Raw genomic sequence first — 20,865 nt, forward strand, 5'->3', positions numbered from 1 at the left:
CCCTTATAAACCCTGATTGTAAAAATCTCTATTCCAAACTTCTCTTTCCGAACAAAAAATCACAATTTTCAAACGTCTGAGACTCGGTCATACTAAACTAACACAGGAGCATCTTCTCCTTGGTTCTCCTTACCGGACTTGTCAGTTTTGTGGAGGGCATCTCTCAATCCAACACATTCTAGACCTCTGTCCAATACTAACCACCAAACTGACTACTACAGGTACATTTGGAACTGTGATACCTTCCACTCTATTAAATAATGTTACCTTTGACAATGTGATTAAATTATACAATTATATGTATGAAATGTATTAATATAACAGACCATATTTAAAATGTACAGTTAGAAATAAGTAATTTTTTAATCGTCATTAAGCAATGAAGGCTCTAGTAGCCAGTGTGCTAATTAAGTTAGGGTTATTGTTATAAAGCGGATATACCCCTATAAATAATAATAATAAAAGTTCGACTTCATACAAAAAATTCCCTACATAAAAAATATGTACTAAAGTGGGGCTTAAATTTTGGCCACTACTGTACGTCTACCCGCACGAATGCAACATGCCAGTGAAGTAAATAGATAGCAGGGAGATGCATTTATTTTCAAAGGGAGGCTAAAATAAACTTGAAACATATTTTGATCAAAGATTGCAGAAGTCGATATCTTGTCGATCAAATGCAATCTTTGCGAATTTTTTTACTTTAGTAGAAAATCGGCCGGCAGTGAGAGCGTACACAGATGTGCAACTACTAGAAATTATATATAGCATACAATTAATACGAAATTGTTTAAAGAAAAAATCGGTAAAAAACGTTTCATACTTCGCTTACATACACACAAAGAAAAAAGAAAAAAAATGGGTCGGTCCAGCTCTAAGTTGTTGGAAACCCCCAATAATCCCTTGCAAGAGCTTCAATTGGAGGAGCACAAGCGAGAACAACGTAAGCGCAAGCAGGAGAAACAACAAAAACAAATCGCTAAATTACAAAAGAAGCAAGCGAAAAAGATGAGATGTAAAGGAAAATCAAATAAAGGATCAAAGGACGCCGAAAAGCGGGCTTCAATTAAGGCGAAACGTACCAGTGGCGCGGCGCAGCGTACGAATAGCCTGAATTCGCAAAGCACCAGCTACGAAATAAATAAAGAAGAATTTAATCGACAAATTGAGCAGCAAATCCAAAATCATCTAGACAGTGATCTCTGTACATTCGTGATGAATCAAGTGTCGCTGACGCTGCAGTTTTTTGGAAACTATGAAGTGTAGGTAGCGAATGGAAGGTGCAAATGTCATACTTTGTACGACTGGTTAACAAAATAGTGGGGTTCGTCAGTTTGGCACTACGAAAGAGATAAATTCGAGTATTGCTTTTAGTGAGATTTTTTTAAGGTGCTACGTAGCATGAAAATAGATCTTTTGCTAAGACCATCGCGGCAAAAATAATTAATGGCTTTTGTGAGGCGGTTTTTCGTGTCATCGATTTAATGATGATAGTGCGTCGATGAGGAAAGTTATTCAAGAAAAAATCCTCGTACAGGCGTCCCTCGTATATCTCGGTTAGTTCGTACCTTGCTATATCGAAACCGTGTTATACGAAACCTTGAAATAATATAAATAAAGGCAATGTGAACCGTGTTATATCGAAACCAAATCTTAGGGTGTAAAATTTTATGATAGCAATTTTATGATGAAATACAAAAATTAAAAAATACATACAACAAAAAATATATTCAAAGACTAATAATAATAATTGCATAGGGGGTATTCCCCTTATTGAACGGAAAAAAGTTCAAATTTTAAATTCATATTTTTCAAAATCGTGTTATATTAATATCAATTCTTGTATCGCGTAATATCGAAACCGTGTTTTACAAGTACCGTGTTATACGAGGGACGCCTGTATACCATTTAAAACGGATTTTTTCTTTAATAAAAAGCACAAATAACCTATTTCAATATTTTAGAATTTTTTTATTCAAATAAAATACGTTTTTTCGACTCTGAATGAATGCTTTTTAGGCAAAACATGTGTCTTTGAGCCAAGCCAGCCTTCGATCAAATTCGAATTGCAATGATCGTCCATAAAATTTTTATTGTGTTGAATAGTTCAATATAAGATTATTTTCATTGTGACGGAATTATTGTAAAATTTTATAATTATCGGAGATATCATAAAGTCGGCCGCCGTAGCCGAAGGCTGCGTGACTACCATTCGATAGTGTCCGGTATCGAAGCCCATTGTGGACACGAAACAGCAAAATTATAAAAAGAAGTTTTTTTCATAAGAAACCATCTGCCGTTCGAAAGCGGCATAAAACAATAGATCGATTCATTTGTGGCAATCATCAAGGCGCACCCGACAAATAGAAGAAGGAGGTCGGCCAAACACTCAATAAGGGTGTAAGTACCAACCAGCTCTCTAACCTACAATGACGGGCATAGCCCGCATGCGACGGTCGGGCCAATCGTAAATATTACGGGCATAGCCCGCGTACGATGATCGGGTCAGAAGTGAATATTACGTATGCCATGGTGTGGCATAAAACTAGATGATTTAAAAAACTGCGCGAGCTTGTATACGATTTCCGCCCAACATCTTCGAATCCAAATCGTAGGTTAAAGGGCTAAATAGTCAACCCTACCCTACATTTTAGGCCCAAAAGCAAAAGCATTTTTGATTGCGGCAGGCTAATCACCTACCCTGTCAGAAATCAAATAGATTAACGAAACCAACGAAAGACAACGGTCGGTATCACTACAGGATACAACCCATGGGGTCAGCATATAGTATGACCACCATTGGAATCATTCAGAACCCAATGTGCCTGTCGTGCTTGGAGGAGGCGGATATCACTGAGCACTTTCTCTGTGAGTATCCTGCCTTTGCTAGAGCAAGGCTACGAGTTTTGGGTTCCGATGTCGTGAGAATGAGTAATATTCATTCTGTAAAACTGTAGGATATTTACAGATTTGCCAAAGAATCTGGAAAATTCTCACAGGACTATCTCTATCTCGGTCTCTATTCTTCCTATCTCTTTCTCTGATACTTTTTTCCTTCCCTCCTTGACTATCTACCCTCTTTCGAGAGCTTTAAATACAATGAGCTTTTTAGTCTGAGCGTTTTAGGAGCCACCAAGTCTCCTGGTGCTCCTTGGCTCGACCCTTTCAAATTTCAATTTCAACGCAAGACAAGTCTTGTCGAGCCCCTATGCTCCCGAGAGGAGTGAACAAGGAAAAAAAATGTAAAAAAATATAAAAAAAAATTGTTTATTCAATATCCCATAAAGCTATTTCGTTTAGTGTATAGCAGACTCATAAGCTGCATAAATGATTGCGTTACTCTCTAAATTTTAGTTGATAAAAATACACCTGCCTTAGCGCACCTAGCTAAGGAATTTACGGCTTACATTTTTTGTTGAATTTATTTATTTATTTTATTTATTATAAATTCCTCTCTCAAGTTAGCACTTCCTAATACTTAAACTATTTTTGAAAGCCCTTGAAATGTGAAGCACTCAACAAACCGGAAGCTCTCTTGAACTACTGCAACTTAATTAGCATTGATTATTAATTGCTTGAAATTATTGCAAAATTACCAACCCTTATCAACTGAAATGTTATCTATCATCAATGCGAATTATTTGTCTGATAAGTACTTATTGCACTTTTACTACATTTGTGTACATTTCCAGCTACATACTCGTACATATGGTATACCTATAACTAAAAATCTATGCGCGTGTATGTTTCTTTGTTTCAGTGAAATGTCAAACATTTCGGAGGAGTTGTTAGCCAAAGAGAATGAATTGAATCAAAATCTGGAGGAACATTCTATACTTTTACCTACGCCTCTAGATGCTGCCGTCGCAAAGTGGATACAACACAAGCCAATGTAAGTGAAAATAAGCAGAGTCCGTGGAGTGTTGCCATGCATTCCTGGGCGTTACTTTCAAATTGTTTAGAGCTGTAGTATCCGAAGGTTTGTCAAGAGAATCCCGTGTGCACTTAATAGGCTTCTGTCATTTAGTGTTAGATATTGATTACTAATCAGATGCAGACAAGTTCTTGGACGAAAAACATCGAAAACTTAAAGGACATCGACATTTGTGGCCAAATTTTAAACTATCGCCGCAAAGTGCAGAAAAAACTCCGACTAGTCCATTTGCGGAAAATATGACCTCTGACCTCTTTTCAATAAACAAAGATAATTGGGAAGAGTGTTGGCTTACCAAGGCCAAATCAGTTCAACTCATGAGTTGGTGCAAGCTTTCAGATACAAGAAGGGATTTTGGGTGTTTGGATTTTTTTTGAGTAAACTAAGATTTTGAAAAGTTTGTGGTGGTAAATTTGTACAAAGTAAATATTAGAGGCGTTTTGTTCAAAAGTAAAAAAAAAGGTACATACATCGATAGCGTCAGAAAGCTCTGAAACTTGTTCCTGTAGTTACCTACGAAAACCAGTTAGCCGTAAAATATAACTACATTAGTATTACAAAACCAGGTCAGAATCCAAGTTTTCCTAGATTTACCGCCGGATACTAAGGGAATTAAAAAAAACCCTGTAAGTACCACAATGGTTCACATTTCGCAAGAAATTCCAAAAAACCTGTACCAGGCCCGAGCATAAGAATAAAGGAATTGGATGTGACTCGCGAACTGCCCTATCTTTGGCGATTACTTTGAATTAAAGATCAAGCCGAGTTGAATCAGATTGCCAATATTTCGATAGAGGCCTACCACTTTTTAACGTGGAAGGGCGAATAAAGCATGAATCGTGCTCTCGGTTATTTTTAAGGCACTTAAGCCACTTTTTGAATTTTTTTGTTTAAAAATATCAGTTATATTGGGTATGGAAATAAGTTTCCGAGGTTTTGCTGCTGATACTATTTTTTGTGTTCGCTCTAGTAATATACTGGTGATTTGAAGGTATATATGTGAGGATTCCATTGCAATAGTTAACATTCGTTTGAAGCGTAAAGATCCTTTTTATCAGACGTCAAAAATGTCTACGTTCGTCCGAAAAAACAACATTTGCGGGAAGTCATTCATTATTACCTTTTAAAGAAAAGTGCAGCTGAAAAGTATCATATATTGATCAATATTAACGGTAATCACGCTCCATCAACTTGTAAATAGTGGTTTCGACGCTTCAAAAGTGGTAATTTCGACGGGAGTGATAAAGATCGCGAAGGGGCAATGAACAAATTCGAAGATACTCAACTACAACAATTATCGGATGAAGACACATGTCGAACCCTTGATAATATGTCTAAAGAGTTGGATATTGACAGAGTTGGATGTAAACGTTTGCAAGTGATGAAAATGGTCTAGAAAGCAGGTAACTGGGTGCCCCATCAATTGAAGGAGAGGGATATCGAGAGGCGTTTGGTGACGTGTGAGATGCTTCTTGAATAGCAGAAAATAAAAGGTTTTCTGCATCGCATCATCGCTGGCGATGAAAAATGGATCTTTATGATAACCCTAAGCATCGAAAATATTGAAGCCTGCCAGGTGAACCAAGTCCATCTACAACAAATAAAAGTATGCATGCTTCAAAGGTTATGTTACAACACATGCACATGCATCTGGTGGGATCAGAACGGTGTCATCTATTATGAACTCCTTAAACCATCTGAAACCATCACTGGCGATCGTTACCGACTGCAGCTAATGCATTTGAATCGAGCTCTCTAAGAAAAGCGGCCGGAGTGGGACGATAGAAGTGACCAACTGGTTTTGCTGCATGACAACTGACAACGCCAGACGACAAGCTGCTAAATCGGTCCACAAATATTTAGAGGGACTGAATTGGGGAATCTTGCCCTGCTCGTCGTATTCCCCAGACATTGCACCTTCGTATTACCATCTGTTTCGATCAAAGCAGTCAGCTCTTATTGGCGAGCGGGTCGCTTCTTACGAGAGCATCGCAAACTGGCTCAATGAATGGATCAAGTCAAAAGAACTCGAATTTTTCGTCAGAGGAATCCGTACGCCTCAAAGATGGAGTAAAGTTGTAGCTTCCACTGGCACATACTTCACATAATTTAATTGTTTAAATAATTCGCAACAAGGACGGAAACTTATTCCCATACCCAATACTTTCTTCTTCCGTTGAAAAAAAAAATTTAGCATTCGTTTTATGGAAGATATTTTATAACAACATCAGCAAAAAAATTATCAATTACAAGTACAAATACATAAAAATTCGAGCTGAACCCCATCGAAAATCTCTTAAGGTAAAAAGTAAAATTGTTTTTCTATTTAAGCCTGTTAAGGATAGTTTCAGATAATCGAACTCTATCCCAATATTGGTATTACCAATGCTGTAAAAAAAGCTTTAGCTTACTGAAGCACAACAAAATGATACGAAGATTGCCATTTGTATTTCTGGCATAACATTGGAAAAATAAGCATTGGTGGTTGAAAATGGTTTTATTATTTTTCAAAATGACCTCCTTGATGATCAACACACTTTTGCATTCGTTTGAACCACATCTTTTGTACCACTCGGTAATCACGCAAAATCTTATTGATGCTATTACAGGGTCCGGCACTAGAAGTGTAACCAATTTCAGACCGCTCGCGCAGCCCATGCACGGACATTAACTGTCTATTAGTTGGCTAAATGACAATTCAAAGTATTGGTTACAAGCGCGCGGAATCATTTTGCCGAGAGTAAGCGCGTAAAAAGAAAATCAGTAATGGATTTCAAACGTAAACGTGTGATTGCATTATATTGTATTTGGCTGGAAAATCGCAACCAGCGATTGTTCGTGACCTCGAGCACCTGAAAGAAAATAAAGTCTTGGTTTATCGCAGCATTACTAGTTACAATGATACTGGTAGCACCGCGAAAAGTCATGGAGGTGGTTATCAAAAGACTGCAACTTCACGTGAAATGGTTCAAAAAATGAAGAAGCGACTTGAGCGAAATCCCCGACGAAGTGCCAATCAAATGGCGAAAGAACTAAATTAAAGAAAATACCTGACCGTAGCATCCGCCGCATACTGAAAAATTATCCCAAAGTCAAGCCTTACAAGATCCAAACGGCGCATGATCTCACACCAAAGCAGCAGCAAGTCAGACTTGCCAGAGCGAAGGAGTTGCTTTGCTTGGCCGAAAGCGGTAAATTTCCGAACATTGTATTTTCTGACAAGAAAATGTTTCAAATTGAGCAATTCGTAAACTCCCAAAACGATAGGGTTTATTTTACCGACCGTTTATATGAAAATTTTAGTCACCGATTGGCCACCAGGAGGCCACACTCACGACAGGTAATGCTTTGGCCCGCTGTAGCTGCTGTAATCGCAGATGGGCGCTCTACAATCGATTTCATCGAGCCTGGCGTCAAGACAAATGTGAAATATTATCAGGAAAGTATTTTGGGGGTTGCTTTGAAGCTATGGGCAGACAAATATTTCGGTGGTAGAGCATTTCAACAGCATTTCAAAATAACGTTCCGAACTTCATAACGCCCACTTCGAGTGCTGGACCCTGTAATACTAATGCTCACTTCGCGCACAGTGTCCATATTATGAGACACATCAACTGATTTTGATGACTTTCCCGGAATTGGTTGACCATTAGACAATTCCTTGTACCAGTTCGTTACGGTGCTAAAGGATGCATGGTGCTTGCTGGTCGTATAATGGTTTTAATTTATCGCTAGGTTTTCATCTTATTAATTATTACGAACAATAATCGCACGAAAATGTTCACGGTTTAATTCCATTTTTTGCCGAGATGAACTGGTAAAGCCGCTTTAAGCAACACACATGGCTCAAACATTAGAACTTTTTGAGTGCGTTTATGGTAAAATATGACGAACTGAAACGAAAACTGACGGACGCGTGAGATGGCGCCTGACAACACTAGAAGTGCCCAGAAATATAAATAGTAACCCTCGTAAAAGAAAGTGAGCGTTACACCCTTCCGTAGGAAAGGGTGTAATTTTTGGAAAATAAAAGCCCATTCTACACATCGGATAGAACACTCCGCTTAACGAACGTTTTAGAAAGTTATACAGCTCTATAAATGGCACGAGCAACAGAAAAGAAAGCGTGGTCGAGTCACTCTGATATTAAGTTTGCTTAAACTTCGTTTTTTTCTTTCCTCTACTTAACTCTTGACGCCTTTTACCCTTTCACATAATTTTGTTTTTGTTCTCTCCCCCACAGTCACGGCCTCGAGAAACACAATCCTCAACCCCTTCAACCCTTGGCGATGTATGTGATTTTTGAAAATATTGACATAGCGCGTCCGAACGATGCGAATTACGATTCGATATCACCGCTTTGCAAAGTTGATTTAGATACAGATTTCTATAATACCACACCGTGCAATGAGGACCTTGTGGAAATGTTACGGGAAACGAAGTGGAAAGGTTACGTGCGTCTGAAATTACGTGAAGATCCACAGACACAACGTATGGCTGGCGCCGATGCTGAGGTCTATACGGACGTGAGTTCAGGGTACAGCACTACGAGTACTTATAGCCTGAAATCACCGAGTACGACGAGCAGCTACCGCGCAGAACCTGAATACGATTATGCATTTATAGCACACTTGAATACGCATCATCCCCTGTCCGAGTTGAAAATACAAAGTCTACGTGGCCACTATCAGTTGAATGCCAAAGTATTGCCCGATACGTGCGTGTCGACTTTGGCGCAGTTCGTTGAACCCTGCCACGAAGAGGACACCGATGATGAGGAAGATGACAGCGATACAGATCGAGAAAGCGATTCGAATGATTCCATTGATGAGGGCTACAATGGTGTGCAGCAGCGAGCAAATACGAAAAAACGCTACCGGGATTACGAGACTGTACAGGCCATACGTTTGTACAAATTGGAGCAGGAGCGCCGAAAGTTACTGCTACAGCAAGCATTTCTCAATTCCAAAGAGTTCATGCGTTATTTTGGTGAGTTAGTGCGTCAACAGCTTGCCGATCGCTTGCATATCTCACCGGAGGAGTTGGAGGAGGGCACATATCGTGGCTCATCTATCTACACTAAATACTATGAACTAATACCTGCCATTTACGTGGCGCATAACGCGCAACACTGGCCCGACTGTGCATTTCAATTTCGAATACGTGAGCGCCCTATCTCTACGAATCCACTCACTGGCCAGAAATTCCAATGGCCTACACGTTCAATGATCAGACGTATAGAAACTTTTGGATTTCATGTAATACCAGTCGGTTATGCGCCCAAACGGCAGCGTAATCCGTTTCGTGAGCTCGAATGGCGTATTGTTTTTCCAAAAGCCGAGCGCTATTTGGAGCAACATCTAACCAATACACAAGTCAAGGTCTTCATGATGACCAAAGCGTTGGTAAAAACATTTGTCGAACCACAAGAGAAACATAAGGCGCTCATGTTCACCATAGATCATCTGCGCATGCATCTCTTTTGGGAATGTGAACGCAATTTTACTGGTTGGCCAGAGGAATGCCTTGGGGAGGTGCTAATGCGTTTCATTGGCACTTTTATGCAGCGACTGCGTGAGAAATGTCTGAAAGATTTCTTCATTGAAGAGCGCAATCTTTTCGAGAGTATACCAGAATATTCACTAGTTACGCTATTTTCGATATTCTCAGACATTACTGCCAATCCGTTGATGCACCTCATGGTAGCCTTAAGAAATATAGAGTTTGCTGAAAATTTCTTTCCGAAGTTAAATTATAAAAAGGTTTTCGGAAATCTGTCCGAAAATAATATGTTGAAGTTAAAAATGCAGGCTAAAAACTCGCGTAGCCTATTGGGACTAGAGACAGTTGACGATGAACCGCTGCTGATGAAAGATGAGGATGCCCGAGGTTTGGTCGGCATGAAACAACATGTAAAGACGAGTGGTAAATTGAGGCGGAAAACACATCTGATGAGACATAACATTGAAATGAAGAAGAAGCAAGATTACGAGCGGCGGCGCTTATCTGAGGAGTCCATTGACGTTGAGGTAAGTGCAAAGAGGCATACTAATATTGTTTTAAAATTTGGCTTAGCTGAGTCGGATTAGACAACAGCGTGCGACGGATAGTAAAAGGAACTATTAACAATTCCAAAATTAAATTGTGGGCGTTCATTCTAAATAAGACGGGTTTTGCTTGCGCCCCGGTGCAGCGTTTTCTGGGAGAATAAACAAAAAATGTAGTATCAAGTTGATTTCATTTCAACAGGTTAAAAATATGTCATAACAAAACTGGACAGAAAAATTCGGCCCGAACCCGCACTGAAATTGAAATTTGAATAGATCGAACCAAGGAGCACCAAGAGATTTGATGGCTCCTAAAACACTCAAGCTAAAAGGCCCATTGTATTTAGAGCTCTGAAAAGGGGGTAGATAGTCAAGGAGGAAAGGAGAAAAGTATCAGAGAAATCTGTAAATATCCTTCAGTTTTAGAGAACGAATATTACTCATTATAACGCCATCGGAACCCAAAACTCGTAGCCAGTTCATGATTCCTGCGGAACTGATTCCGATTATTGGCTCTGGCCCTTGTGGGGGAACCGATAATCCACGGTGGGCCAATTCATCGGCAATTTCGTTTCCTTCAACACCGGAGTGTCCTGGAACGCATATAAGTACAAGCCTGTTCTGTCTTGCGACAGAATTAAGCATCTTCGTATATTCTTGAACAATCTTTGAGGTTTGCTTCGCGTTCTCCAGAGCCTTCAGCGCAGCCTGACTGTCACTAAAAACTCCAATCTGTTTTCCTCTCCATCTCCTCTCGATTATCCATTCGGCTACTTTCAGGATGGCGAAAATTTCCGTTTGGAGAACAGTTGCCATTTCCCCTATAGCATAGTGATACTTATTACTATCGTTTAAGTGCCATCCGGCTCCAGACCCTATTTCATTCTTGGACCCATCGGTAAGGAAAATATCCGTCGAACCTTCCGAATCCGCACACATTCTAGTAAACTTTAATTTGGGCTGACTGGAGTCAAACAAACACATAGAGAGTTAGAGCTTGTAACATCAGAGAGATCGACGAAAATTTAGTTTTAACGTATAAAAAGTGGGCGTGGTTATTGACCGATTTCACATAATATCAATATGCCTTGGACAAAGACTAAATTGTGTACCAATTTTCACTATAATAAATTAATTTTTACTCGAGTTATCATGCGCATGGCTAATATCGTCGGACGGAAGGACGGACAGACATGGCGTGCTCTCGAAGAAGCTGCTTTCATCTGTGGAGTCTAATTTTCTTCAAGCGCAAAAGATGATCAGTTGAGCGACGGAAGGTTTTCATGTGGAGATCATCTCCATTTAGTCATGACATGGATCTGGTCGATACATTCATTTACGTGGACATGATTTTCTGCTTTCTAAGACGGTTTCTACGAATTCTTTCTCGAATGGCTTTTATGGCTGCGCTGATTCGAACCCCACGACGACGACCACTTCTTTCTTTTTCTGTCTGTCAATTCGGACTTTTGGGAAAAACGATGATCGTACGGCAAACAAACATTCTCGAAATATTAAGTTTTCTCAGCAATTCGTAAATCTCAATTGCAATTTTACCACACTTTTGTAATGCAATCACTGCATTGCGATTTTCCTTAGCTCCCCACTCCATTAATAACAAGCGAAATTTACCACGAAACTGAATATAATTTATGAGTAGAACAAAAGCAAAAATAATGGGATTTTTTTCTGCGTATTTGTAAAATTTGTCACAGAATTTAAGGCGGACGAAAGTGCCTATTTGGTAACAGGTCATTCGCTTATGAACATCTGCAGGAAAGTGCAGTAAACTCTGGATATAATTGACACTTGGTGCTGTGCGAATGGGCTATCGGCAAATCCCACCAAGACTGGTCTTGTCCTCTTCACCAGACGGAGGAAGCTTGATGGACTCGTTCTGCCTAAGCTAAAAGGAGTCACATTCCAGCTATCCAAGGAAATGAAATATCTTGGAGTAATCCTCGATAGTAAGCTCCTCTGGAAATCACACGTTCATACAAAGACATCCAAAGCACTGACAACCTTCTAGCAGCGCAAGGGGGTTTTTGGAAAAACGTGGGGTCTTTCTCTTAGCAAGGTCCTATGGATCTACACGGCAATGATAAGACCTATTATCACCTATACATCAGTCGTGCTTGACGAGAGATACAGTGTGCTGCTGCTAGAGGCTCAACTGTGGTCAAACTCAGAAAATGAGCCCGGCAAACACTGTTTTCGCATTTTCACGGATGGCTCCAGGACCGAGCATGGCTCTGGGGTCTACGTGGATTCCAGCGGGACAAAACTGCACTTTGCTCTTGGAATGCATGCATCTTTTTTTCAAGCGGAGGTGTATGCTGTTCAAGAAGCAATGAACTTTGTTGTGGAAAACCGATGGAGCGGCAGATCTATATGTGTCTGCAGCGACAGCCAATCTGCGCTCATGGCCTTAGACAGTCCCCCAACCACATCAGGGTTAGTTGAACTATGTCGGTAGACATAATAGCCTAATGCTAACATGGGTGCCAGGACATGTGGGTATTGCGGGTAACGAGATCTCTGACTCTTTAGCCAGACGGGGTTCTGGGGTCAACTTTTTTGGCCAGGACCCCGCTTCTGAAACTCCCTTCTGCAGCCATCAAAGCCACGGTTAGCAAACGGGTTACTCTAACCCACAAGCGAGCTTAGCACGATAAGAGAGGCTGCAGATGGACTAAACCGATGTTACCTGTCATGTCCGACCGACTGTCGCAGTTGCTCCTGTCACTAAGGGGACTGCAGGAGGCTGATTGGACAGATGACGGGTCACTTTCTATGGGCAAAGCACATGGAAAAGGTGGGCATCTCAGACCGTGTACTTTGCCCATGTGGAGAGGAGGATGAGACGGCGGACCACTTTTTGTGCGTCTGCCCAACCTTCGCTCGAAACAGACTTTAGGTATTTAGCACTGATGTGTTAAGAAGCGACCACCTTGGCTCCTTGGCACCACAAGATCTACTCAGATTTCTTCGGAGGTCGAGTAGATTTAAAGAAAATTAAAAAGGAAATCCGAATGCAGTAAAATGTGATTTAATTGTGTCTGAGTACTGCACTTGCTAGTCTGTCCCGACAAAAAAAAAAGTATATGTATATTATTATATTAAGTATACAACTTGTGAAAATGTAAAATTTTTATTTTCTCTTCACAGTTCTTTTTCCACCGCAATCTGAAAACATCTCTGCCGAAGCAACTCAATCAAGGTGTTGAAAATTTAAGGCGCACCAACATACTCGAAATCATTATCGATCATCTAATAGCTATGACTGAAAAGGCGCTGGACTTCCGTGTATTATACTTGGCTAAAACGTTCTTGGCACAAGCAAGAAGACTTTGCAAATTCTACAACAACTACGGTTGTGACATGGGTGCAAAAGAATATCTCAGCACAATCGAAAGCATAGAAGAGGAGATCGGTGCTTTGCATATGAACGAAGATTTTACACACCTACCGCCGGCATTGCCCATTCGTACCAGCGTAGAGGCTGGCAAGAGTAAGATGACCAAAGAATTATTCGAGCACTTAGAGTGTGTGCGCAAAACAATCAGAGCGGATATTGAAACAAATCATTGTGAAAAAGAAAAACCAAGAACTGTTAATAAAATTAGAAGTAATAATAATTTAGTAGAGGCAGGCACAGATCAGATATATAATGATGGTCTGCAGTTTATGCGCAGTGTAACACCGCCTTTAGGGGCCACCAGATCTATTAAATTCACCGAACATGTTGTGGAGGTACAGGAAGGTGATACAAATCCTATACAAAAGCCAGAAGGTCAAAATTTAGTTGGCATTTTACGCTTCAATCCCGAAGTAATAGAAATTTCGGATGCTGTAAGTGTTGCCGAGCAAAACCAAATGAGTGAGTCATACGAGGAGTATGAGTCGGTCCAGCGTTATCATTTCCACGACAACACAAATACCAGGGATACGGAAAGTGATATTGTACGAGTAAACGAAAACTGCGATAGCGCGCAAGCGGATATTGCAAAGGCAGCAGAGAGTCAAGGCGCCGACGTTGCTGCAACGCCAGGCGAAGATGCAAAATTTGATGGATTTGGTACAAGGCCAGGCATGCTGCGAAACTTGCCACTCGGCAATTCGCAAGTGATAAAAATTCTTACATCATCAACAGAGAAACTATTTGCGACTATGTCATCGGAAGAAAGACGTTTGCAGATGAGGGAAATTATCAAACGGAAAACATTTCAACTAAAAGGCGCATTCAATCAGAGCTCGGAATCATGACATTCGGGGAAATTTTCAAATACATCAGTTTAATATAAAACACGTGTATGGATTGATTGAAGTTAGTTGCTACTAGTAATTATTCTAATAGGTGGGTAAATGTGCGACCGCCATAGCCAAGTGGGTTTGTGCGTGACTATATGGTAATTCACTTGATGCTGGATTCGACGTCACATCAATTGATAAAAGAGGTTTTTCCAAGAGCGGCCGAATCTCTGCAAATGATTCATTGCTGCCTTGAGCAACCATCTGCTGTTCGGAGACAATGTAAATAAAACTGTAGGCTACTCCATTTGTATGTTAACATTCCGAGAGGAACAGCTCAAATAGAAGAAGAAACTTGGTCAAACTGCTAAGAAAGTAATTTACAAATATCTTATTGATGTATAATAGGCACATATGTTTTCTTTTCGTCCCTTTTATGGCTAAACTATATTCCAAAGGTAGAAATATATAATTCGTAAGGTTTGTTGATGCTGAGGAGAAGAAAAGTAATCAGATTATAAATTAGTTTAGTATAGGGTGGGCCATGTAAAATTTGGGTTTTGAATCGGCTATAAAAAAAACTAATCAATATTTTTTCAAACTTTTTTTTTATTTTGAAGATTGAGCATTGTCATTTATGAATGAAAAATAATATCATTCACATGACTGCCATGACTGGCTTTACGGTAGGCCATTCGATCAATCCAATTTTTAAGCACATTTTCGAATGTTTGGGCTCCAATTTCATGAATGGCAACTTCGATTTCGTGTTTTAAAGCATCAATCGTCTCTGGATGGTTCGCATAGCATTTGTCCTCAACGGCTCCCCACAAAAAATAGTCCAGCGGGCTTAAATCACAGCTCCGAGGCGGCTAATTGATATCGGAATTTCGGCTGATTATTCGGTTTTCAAAAACGGTAGCCAAAAGTTCGAGTGTAACTTTGGCAGCGTGACAAGATGCACCGTCCTGTTGAAACCAAATGTCGTCCATGTCATCCTCTTCAATTTTTGGAAACAAAAGCTCATTGAGCATGTCACAGTAACGCTCGCCATTTACTGTAACCGCGGCTCCTCGCTCATTTTCGAAAAATATGGCCCGATGATGCCGCCAGACCAAAAACCGCACCAAACAGTGACTCGTTGTGGATGCATTTGCTTCTCTACAGTAACGTGTGGATTTTCTGAGCCCCTAATCCGACAATTTTGCTTATGGACGTAGCCACCGATGTGAAAATCCAAAAAGAAGAAGAAGACTCACCACTTTGGAAATAGGTTTTCAATATTTCCCAATTTTGTTCAAGCGTATAGCGTCCCATTTCGTAAATGTCAAACCTTTAAGTAAATTATGAACACATTTGACATGTCATTTGTGTTACCATTCTCAAAAAAATAGGTGGTTCAAAAAGCAATCGCTATAGGGCCCACCCTGTATAAAGCGAAAAAATCAATTGAAAAATAACGCCAATACAAATGCCAAAACAATAGGTCTGTTTTTTATTATTCTCGGGCAAATGAGCATAAGAACGAGATGCCTTCTCGATAGTCCCGATTTACACAAAGAGACATCTGGAAGAGAAACAGCGGAAACTCTCTTTTGATGTTTTATTCGCGGTCACACGGGCATACTTGTTTTCGGCAACATTCGTTGCTCTTGACGTTTACTTCTTTAAGTTTGACAATAGGAATAAGAGGCACAAAGCGTGTCGCCAGCACGGGAAACAAAAAACCTCTCTCTCTTCACCGTACGTCCTTTTCGCATGAACAAAATGTCCTGTCTCTGTGTAAATCGGGACATAGAGCGTAATTAGTACACAGGCAGCGGAACAAATAAAAAGAAACACTATTTATTTTTAATTCCTCTTCATCTCACACAAAGCTCATTTATGACTTAAATGCGCACCACCACGATTTTTAGCATTGAAACTTGCTCAACGATCGTAGAGGAGACTTTTGGCTGAGCAGCTAGACTAGACGATCCAGGGTAATGGGTGACTGCAGCAGTTCGCCTGAGCTAACAATTGCTGACGCTGGTGCAATTAATAGCATAACTTGGCGACCTATCGACCTATCTCTTGCATCAGACCATTTATCCATTATAGTTTCGATCGAAAAACCCGCCGATTTTATTTCAGTAAATTATCCGCTCCTATATTAATTTTAATAAAGCTGATGAGGTTAGCTTCGGGGGACACCTTCGCCACTGTTCCCATTATCACCAATGTGCGCGGATTCCGCAAGTTGAGCACTGCAGCATTGGCTTCATTCATTCCCGCAGCTCAGTTAAAAAACATTTGTCATATCAGCAGAAGCTGCCGAGCCGGACCAACAATGCCCAGCCGATCCCGGGGGTTGGATCAGGGATCTCAAGACCTGCATAAAATCTGAGCAAGTTCTGGTCCACTATAAGGTGCATGTCGAACCGGACGAAGCGTAATGACAAAGCGGCAATCATCTTTGTTAGTTGTATTTCGTCGGACCCGAAGCGATGAATTCGATTTTTTTGGCGATAATTTATATTACATCCCTGACAGATTCAGATGTTACCAGAAAATTTCACAAATTGCCAAACAACAGTGCACCACTTGCTTTCTCCAGCGATGAAGTCCAGGTGGCCATCAGCAAAGCTAAAGCTTTCAAAGGCATCCGACTGTACTAACATGCGGTTATTGTGAAATTTGGATCCGCCGTGAGTAGCCTTTGTCACGAGGGTCTTCTTATCATTAGCTTAGCTTCAAGTTAAGGAGCATAGTAGGTTGCTCAGCAAGCAGTTCGTGCTGGTTCGCTACCACACCAACTACCCTGCAAGCAGTTAGTAGACGCGGAGCCACCTTCCACGGCCGTCTTTGACTAAACTGACTAGATCCCGCACAATACACAACACTTGGAGCCGCCAGTTTACAGACAGGCATTAAACGTCATTCATCAGGAGTCTCTTACCCTTTTTTAAAGACCTTCCATCAGCATCCGACCACCACCCATCGCAGACGAAGGGCTTCAGCTGCCTCCTGACACCCGGCAAAATTGTATTTCGTATTGCAGTTAGTTAAGCTCCTACCAGAATCGATCCCAACGTATTCAACATATGTCCGGTATGTGAATATACTCCGAACTACACTAACAACTTATTCATGTGCCCCCTCAAACCCACTCCCATTGTACCCACCCCGTCGAAACAGCCTGCTTATTGGCCTTACTGTTAGATAAGATGGATGATGAGGGCAGGGGACCACACCATACAGGCAGGACTTGATGAACTGCTACAACAACAACAAAAACCCTACACGGTGTTTATTTGCTTAGTCGTCCAGGCCCATATATCTGAATACTACATCGTTGACGAACAAAGAGGTCTCAGCGCGTTCAATAACTACACTTATTCACCTAAGCGCTTAACTAAAAAAGTACATTTAGTATTTTTACTTACATCAACGCCATGTTCTGCATAGAAATCGCCAGTACCCATGGAAGCATACAGCTTGTAACCCATTTTCGCTAGATCCCTGATCGACGGCAATAGCTCCATTTTGTGCTGGAATTAAAACAAAATATATAACTGTTAAATTTGTTCTGAAAATTCATTTCTTCAAACTTTAACACACCTTAAAACTTCCTATCGAGAGTAGAATCGCTTTCCTCGGTATTTGGAAGCCCGTAGACATCATTGCTTTCAAGTAAGCTTCGTAGCGATTGTCGCCAAAGCAAGCCACCTCACCGGTGGATGCCATTTCCACGCCTAACTGCACATCTGCACCAGCCAAACGGGAGAAACTGAACTGTGGCACTTTTACACCGACTTTGCCCACACCATGTAAAACCTCCACTGGTGCCACAGGTATACCAACGATAGCACGCGTTGCCGTCGCCACAAAATCATGATCCAAAGTCTTTGATACGAAGGGGAAAGAGCGAGAGACGCGCACATTACACTCAATCACTTTGAGCTCGTTATTCTTCGCAATCAATTGCATATTGAAAGGACCAGTCACATCAAGCAGCGCTGCCAGATCGCGTGTTATGCGCTTAATAGTTTCAAGTGTCTCGCCATTCAAATCCTGTGGTGGTGTAACCAAGGTGGCATCACCCGAATGAACACCTGCGTTTTCTACATGCTCGGAAACAGCCATGCACAGTATTTCACCATCAGCCGCCACGGCATCCACATCGATTTCTTTTGCTTCTGTAAGGAATTTCGATATAACTACAGGGTGCTCCTTGCTAACTAATGATGCTGCATTTAAGTAGGTCTCCAAATCTTGATTGGAATAGGCTACATTCATTGCGGCGCCAGAGAGCACGTATGATGGGCGCACCAGGCAAGGGTAGCCGACTTCCTCGCAAAACTCTATGGCGCTTTTTAAGTTCGTCAATTCCTTCCAACGTGGCTGCAGTATACCCTTGCGGTCCAACATGCGTGAAAACTTGAAGCGGTTCTCAGCGCTATCGATGGATTCCGGTGATGTGCCGAGTACTTTAGCTTGTTGACGATGCAGATCTATTGCGATATTGTTTGGCAGTTGTCCACCCATGGAGAGTATGATACCTTCCGAATCTTCCATTTCGTACACGTCCATAACTACTTCAAATGAAATCTCTTCGAAGTATAGCCGATCGCACATATCATAATCGGTGGAAACCGTTTCGGGATTGTAATTTATCATAATTGTGGGTTTACCGAGATTGCGCAACTCACGTAAACAACCAACCGCACACCAGTCGAACTCCACCGATGACCCTATGCGGTATACGCCGGAGCCAACCACAATCGTAAAACCGCCGGGGAATTCCAAATCATGTGCGTTGGCATTGTAGGTCAGGTAGAGATAGTTTGTGGCGGCTGGCCATTCGCCGGCTACAGTATCTATTTGCTTGACAAATGGTTTGATTCCCAGCTCTTGCCGTTGCTTGCGTATCGCCAACTCTGTGCTTTTAATAGCTGCGGCGATTTGTTTGTCGGAAAATCCAATTTGCTTGGCCTGTAGAATTTGTGCCCCTGAAAGCGTATTTCCCGTTTCTTCCAAAGTGTTTTGAAACTCGATGATGTGCTTCATCTTATTGAGGAACCATCTATCGATTTTTGTGAGCTGGTGTAACTTTTCAACACCATAGTTGGCTTTCAGCGCAGCAGCCAACACAAACGGTCGTTTGTCAGTCGGTTCAGTCAGCTCCTCTTCACGCAATGGATGCTGATCAGGATCGAAACCGTTTACGCCGCCATCTACCATGCGCAAAGCTTTTTGAAAAGCCTCCTCAAAGTTGCGTCCAATAGCCATTACTTCGCCAACACTCTTCATCGAGCTACCGATATTCTTGCTGACGCGTACAAATTTCGCCAAATCCCACCTTGGTATCTTGACCACACAGTAATCGAGACTGGGCTCGAAACAGGCTGTAGTTACACCAGTTACAGAGTTCTTAATAGAAGGTAGTGAAACGCCCAGCCCCAATTTAGCGGCGACATATGCCAACGGATAACCCGTAGCTTTGCTGGCTAAGGCAGAGCTGCGCGATAAGCGTGCATTCACTTCGATGATGTAGTACTCCTCGGAGTGTGGGCTAAGTGCATATTGAATATTGCATTCACCGACAACACCAAAATGTCGTATTACTTTTAGAGCAGTGGTGCGTAGCATATTGTACTCTTTGTTGGAAAGTGTCTGCGACGGTGCCACCACAATACTCTCACCAGTGTGTATGCCCAGAGGATCAAGATTTTCCATATTACAAACAGTTATGCAATTATCGAAAGCGTCACGCACCACCTCATATTCCACCTCCTTCCAGCCCTTTAGCGATTTGTCAATAATCAATTGGCTAGAATGAGCCAATGCTTGCTGCGCGAGCGTCTCTAATTCACGTTCGTTGTCTGCAAAACCGGAGCCTAAACCACCCAACGAGAATGCTGCTCTTGCCATTACAGGATAACCCAATCTTTTGGCTGCCTCCAGGGCCTCCTGCACAGAGTACACAGCTTCGGAAGGTGCAACGCATTCGCCAATTTCAGCTACACGTTCCGCAAATATCTTTCGATCTTCAGTTTCGATAATCGATTGTATGGGTGTGCCCAGTATTTGAACGTTGTATTTCGCCCAGACGCCAGCGCGATCCAATTCTATACCGCAGTTGAGCGCGGTCTGGCCGCCGAACGTAAGCAGTACGCCACTAGGACGCTCCGCTTTAATTACCTGCTCAACATATTTCGGAGTCAGTGGCAAGAAGTAGCACTTGTCGGCAAGACCCTTTGTAGTTTGTACAGTGGCGATGTTGGGATTTATTAGGACAGTTTGGATTTTCTCCTCTTTCATTGCCTTGATCGCTTGAGCACCCGAGTAATCGAATTCGCCTGCTTGTCCGATAGACAAACCACCAGAACCCAAAATTAGTACTTTTCGCGGACGCTTCTCGGGTATACTATCCGGTTTGGGTATGTATGTGAGGCGGTCGATCAAATTTTCACGCAGACTCAGGTGCTGCGTAGCTTTATTTTGCACAACAGCATCGAGAAAGACATCGAAAAGTAATTCTAAATCTTCAGGACCGGCGGTATGCTCGGGATGGAATTGTACAGAGAAGTATGGTTTGCTTTTGTGGATAATACCTGAAAATAAGAGAAAAGTAAAAGAAAGGACGAAAAA

At 41.5% G+C, this 20,865-nt stretch overlaps 2 protein-coding genes across 2 annotated transcripts in view; one reads left to right on the forward strand and one right to left on the reverse strand.

Moving 5' to 3' along the window:
• Window positions 1-20,865, reverse strand: part of LOC129239672 (CAD protein) — a 47,029-nt gene that overhangs the window by 17,111 nt on the left and 9,053 nt on the right. Inside the window, exons 3-4 of the mRNA XM_054875367.1 lie at window positions 17,833-20,828; window positions 17,658-17,762 (exon numbers count right to left, since the gene is read on the reverse strand). Of these exons, the coding sequence (XP_054731342.1) occupies window positions 17,658-17,762; window positions 17,833-20,828 (3,101 nt within the window). The remainder of the gene's footprint in view (window positions 1-17,657; window positions 17,763-17,832; window positions 20,829-20,865) is intronic.
• On the forward strand, window positions 859-14,247 carry LOC129239673 (uncharacterized). Its single transcript, XM_054875368.1, has 4 exons — window positions 859-1,262; window positions 3,761-3,892; window positions 8,178-9,963; window positions 13,150-14,247. Exons 1-4 carry the CDS (start codon window positions 859-861, stop codon window positions 14,245-14,247), a joined length of 3,420 nt encoding a protein of 1,139 aa, XP_054731343.1.

The sequence above is a fragment of the Anastrepha obliqua genome, chromosome 2, assembly GCF_027943255.1.
Source record: "Anastrepha obliqua isolate idAnaObli1 chromosome 2, idAnaObli1_1.0, whole genome shotgun sequence".
Lineage (NCBI taxonomy): Eukaryota > Metazoa > Arthropoda > Insecta > Diptera > Tephritidae > Anastrepha > Anastrepha obliqua.

Excerpts from the sequence above, each read along its gene's own strand:
- LOC129239673 (XM_054875368.1), top strand. The coding sequence starts at position 859 with ATGGGTCGGTCCAGCTCTAAGTTGTTGGAAACCCCCAATAATCCCTTG. Across the intron at positions 1,263-3,760 it reads TTTTTTGGAAACTATGAAGT|TGAAATGTCAAACATTTCGG; the intron begins GTAGGTAGCGAA and ends TCTTTGTTTCAG. Across the intron at positions 3,893-8,177 it reads TGGATACAACACAAGCCAAT|TCACGGCCTCGAGAAACACA; the intron begins GTAAGTGAAAAT and ends TCTCCCCCACAG.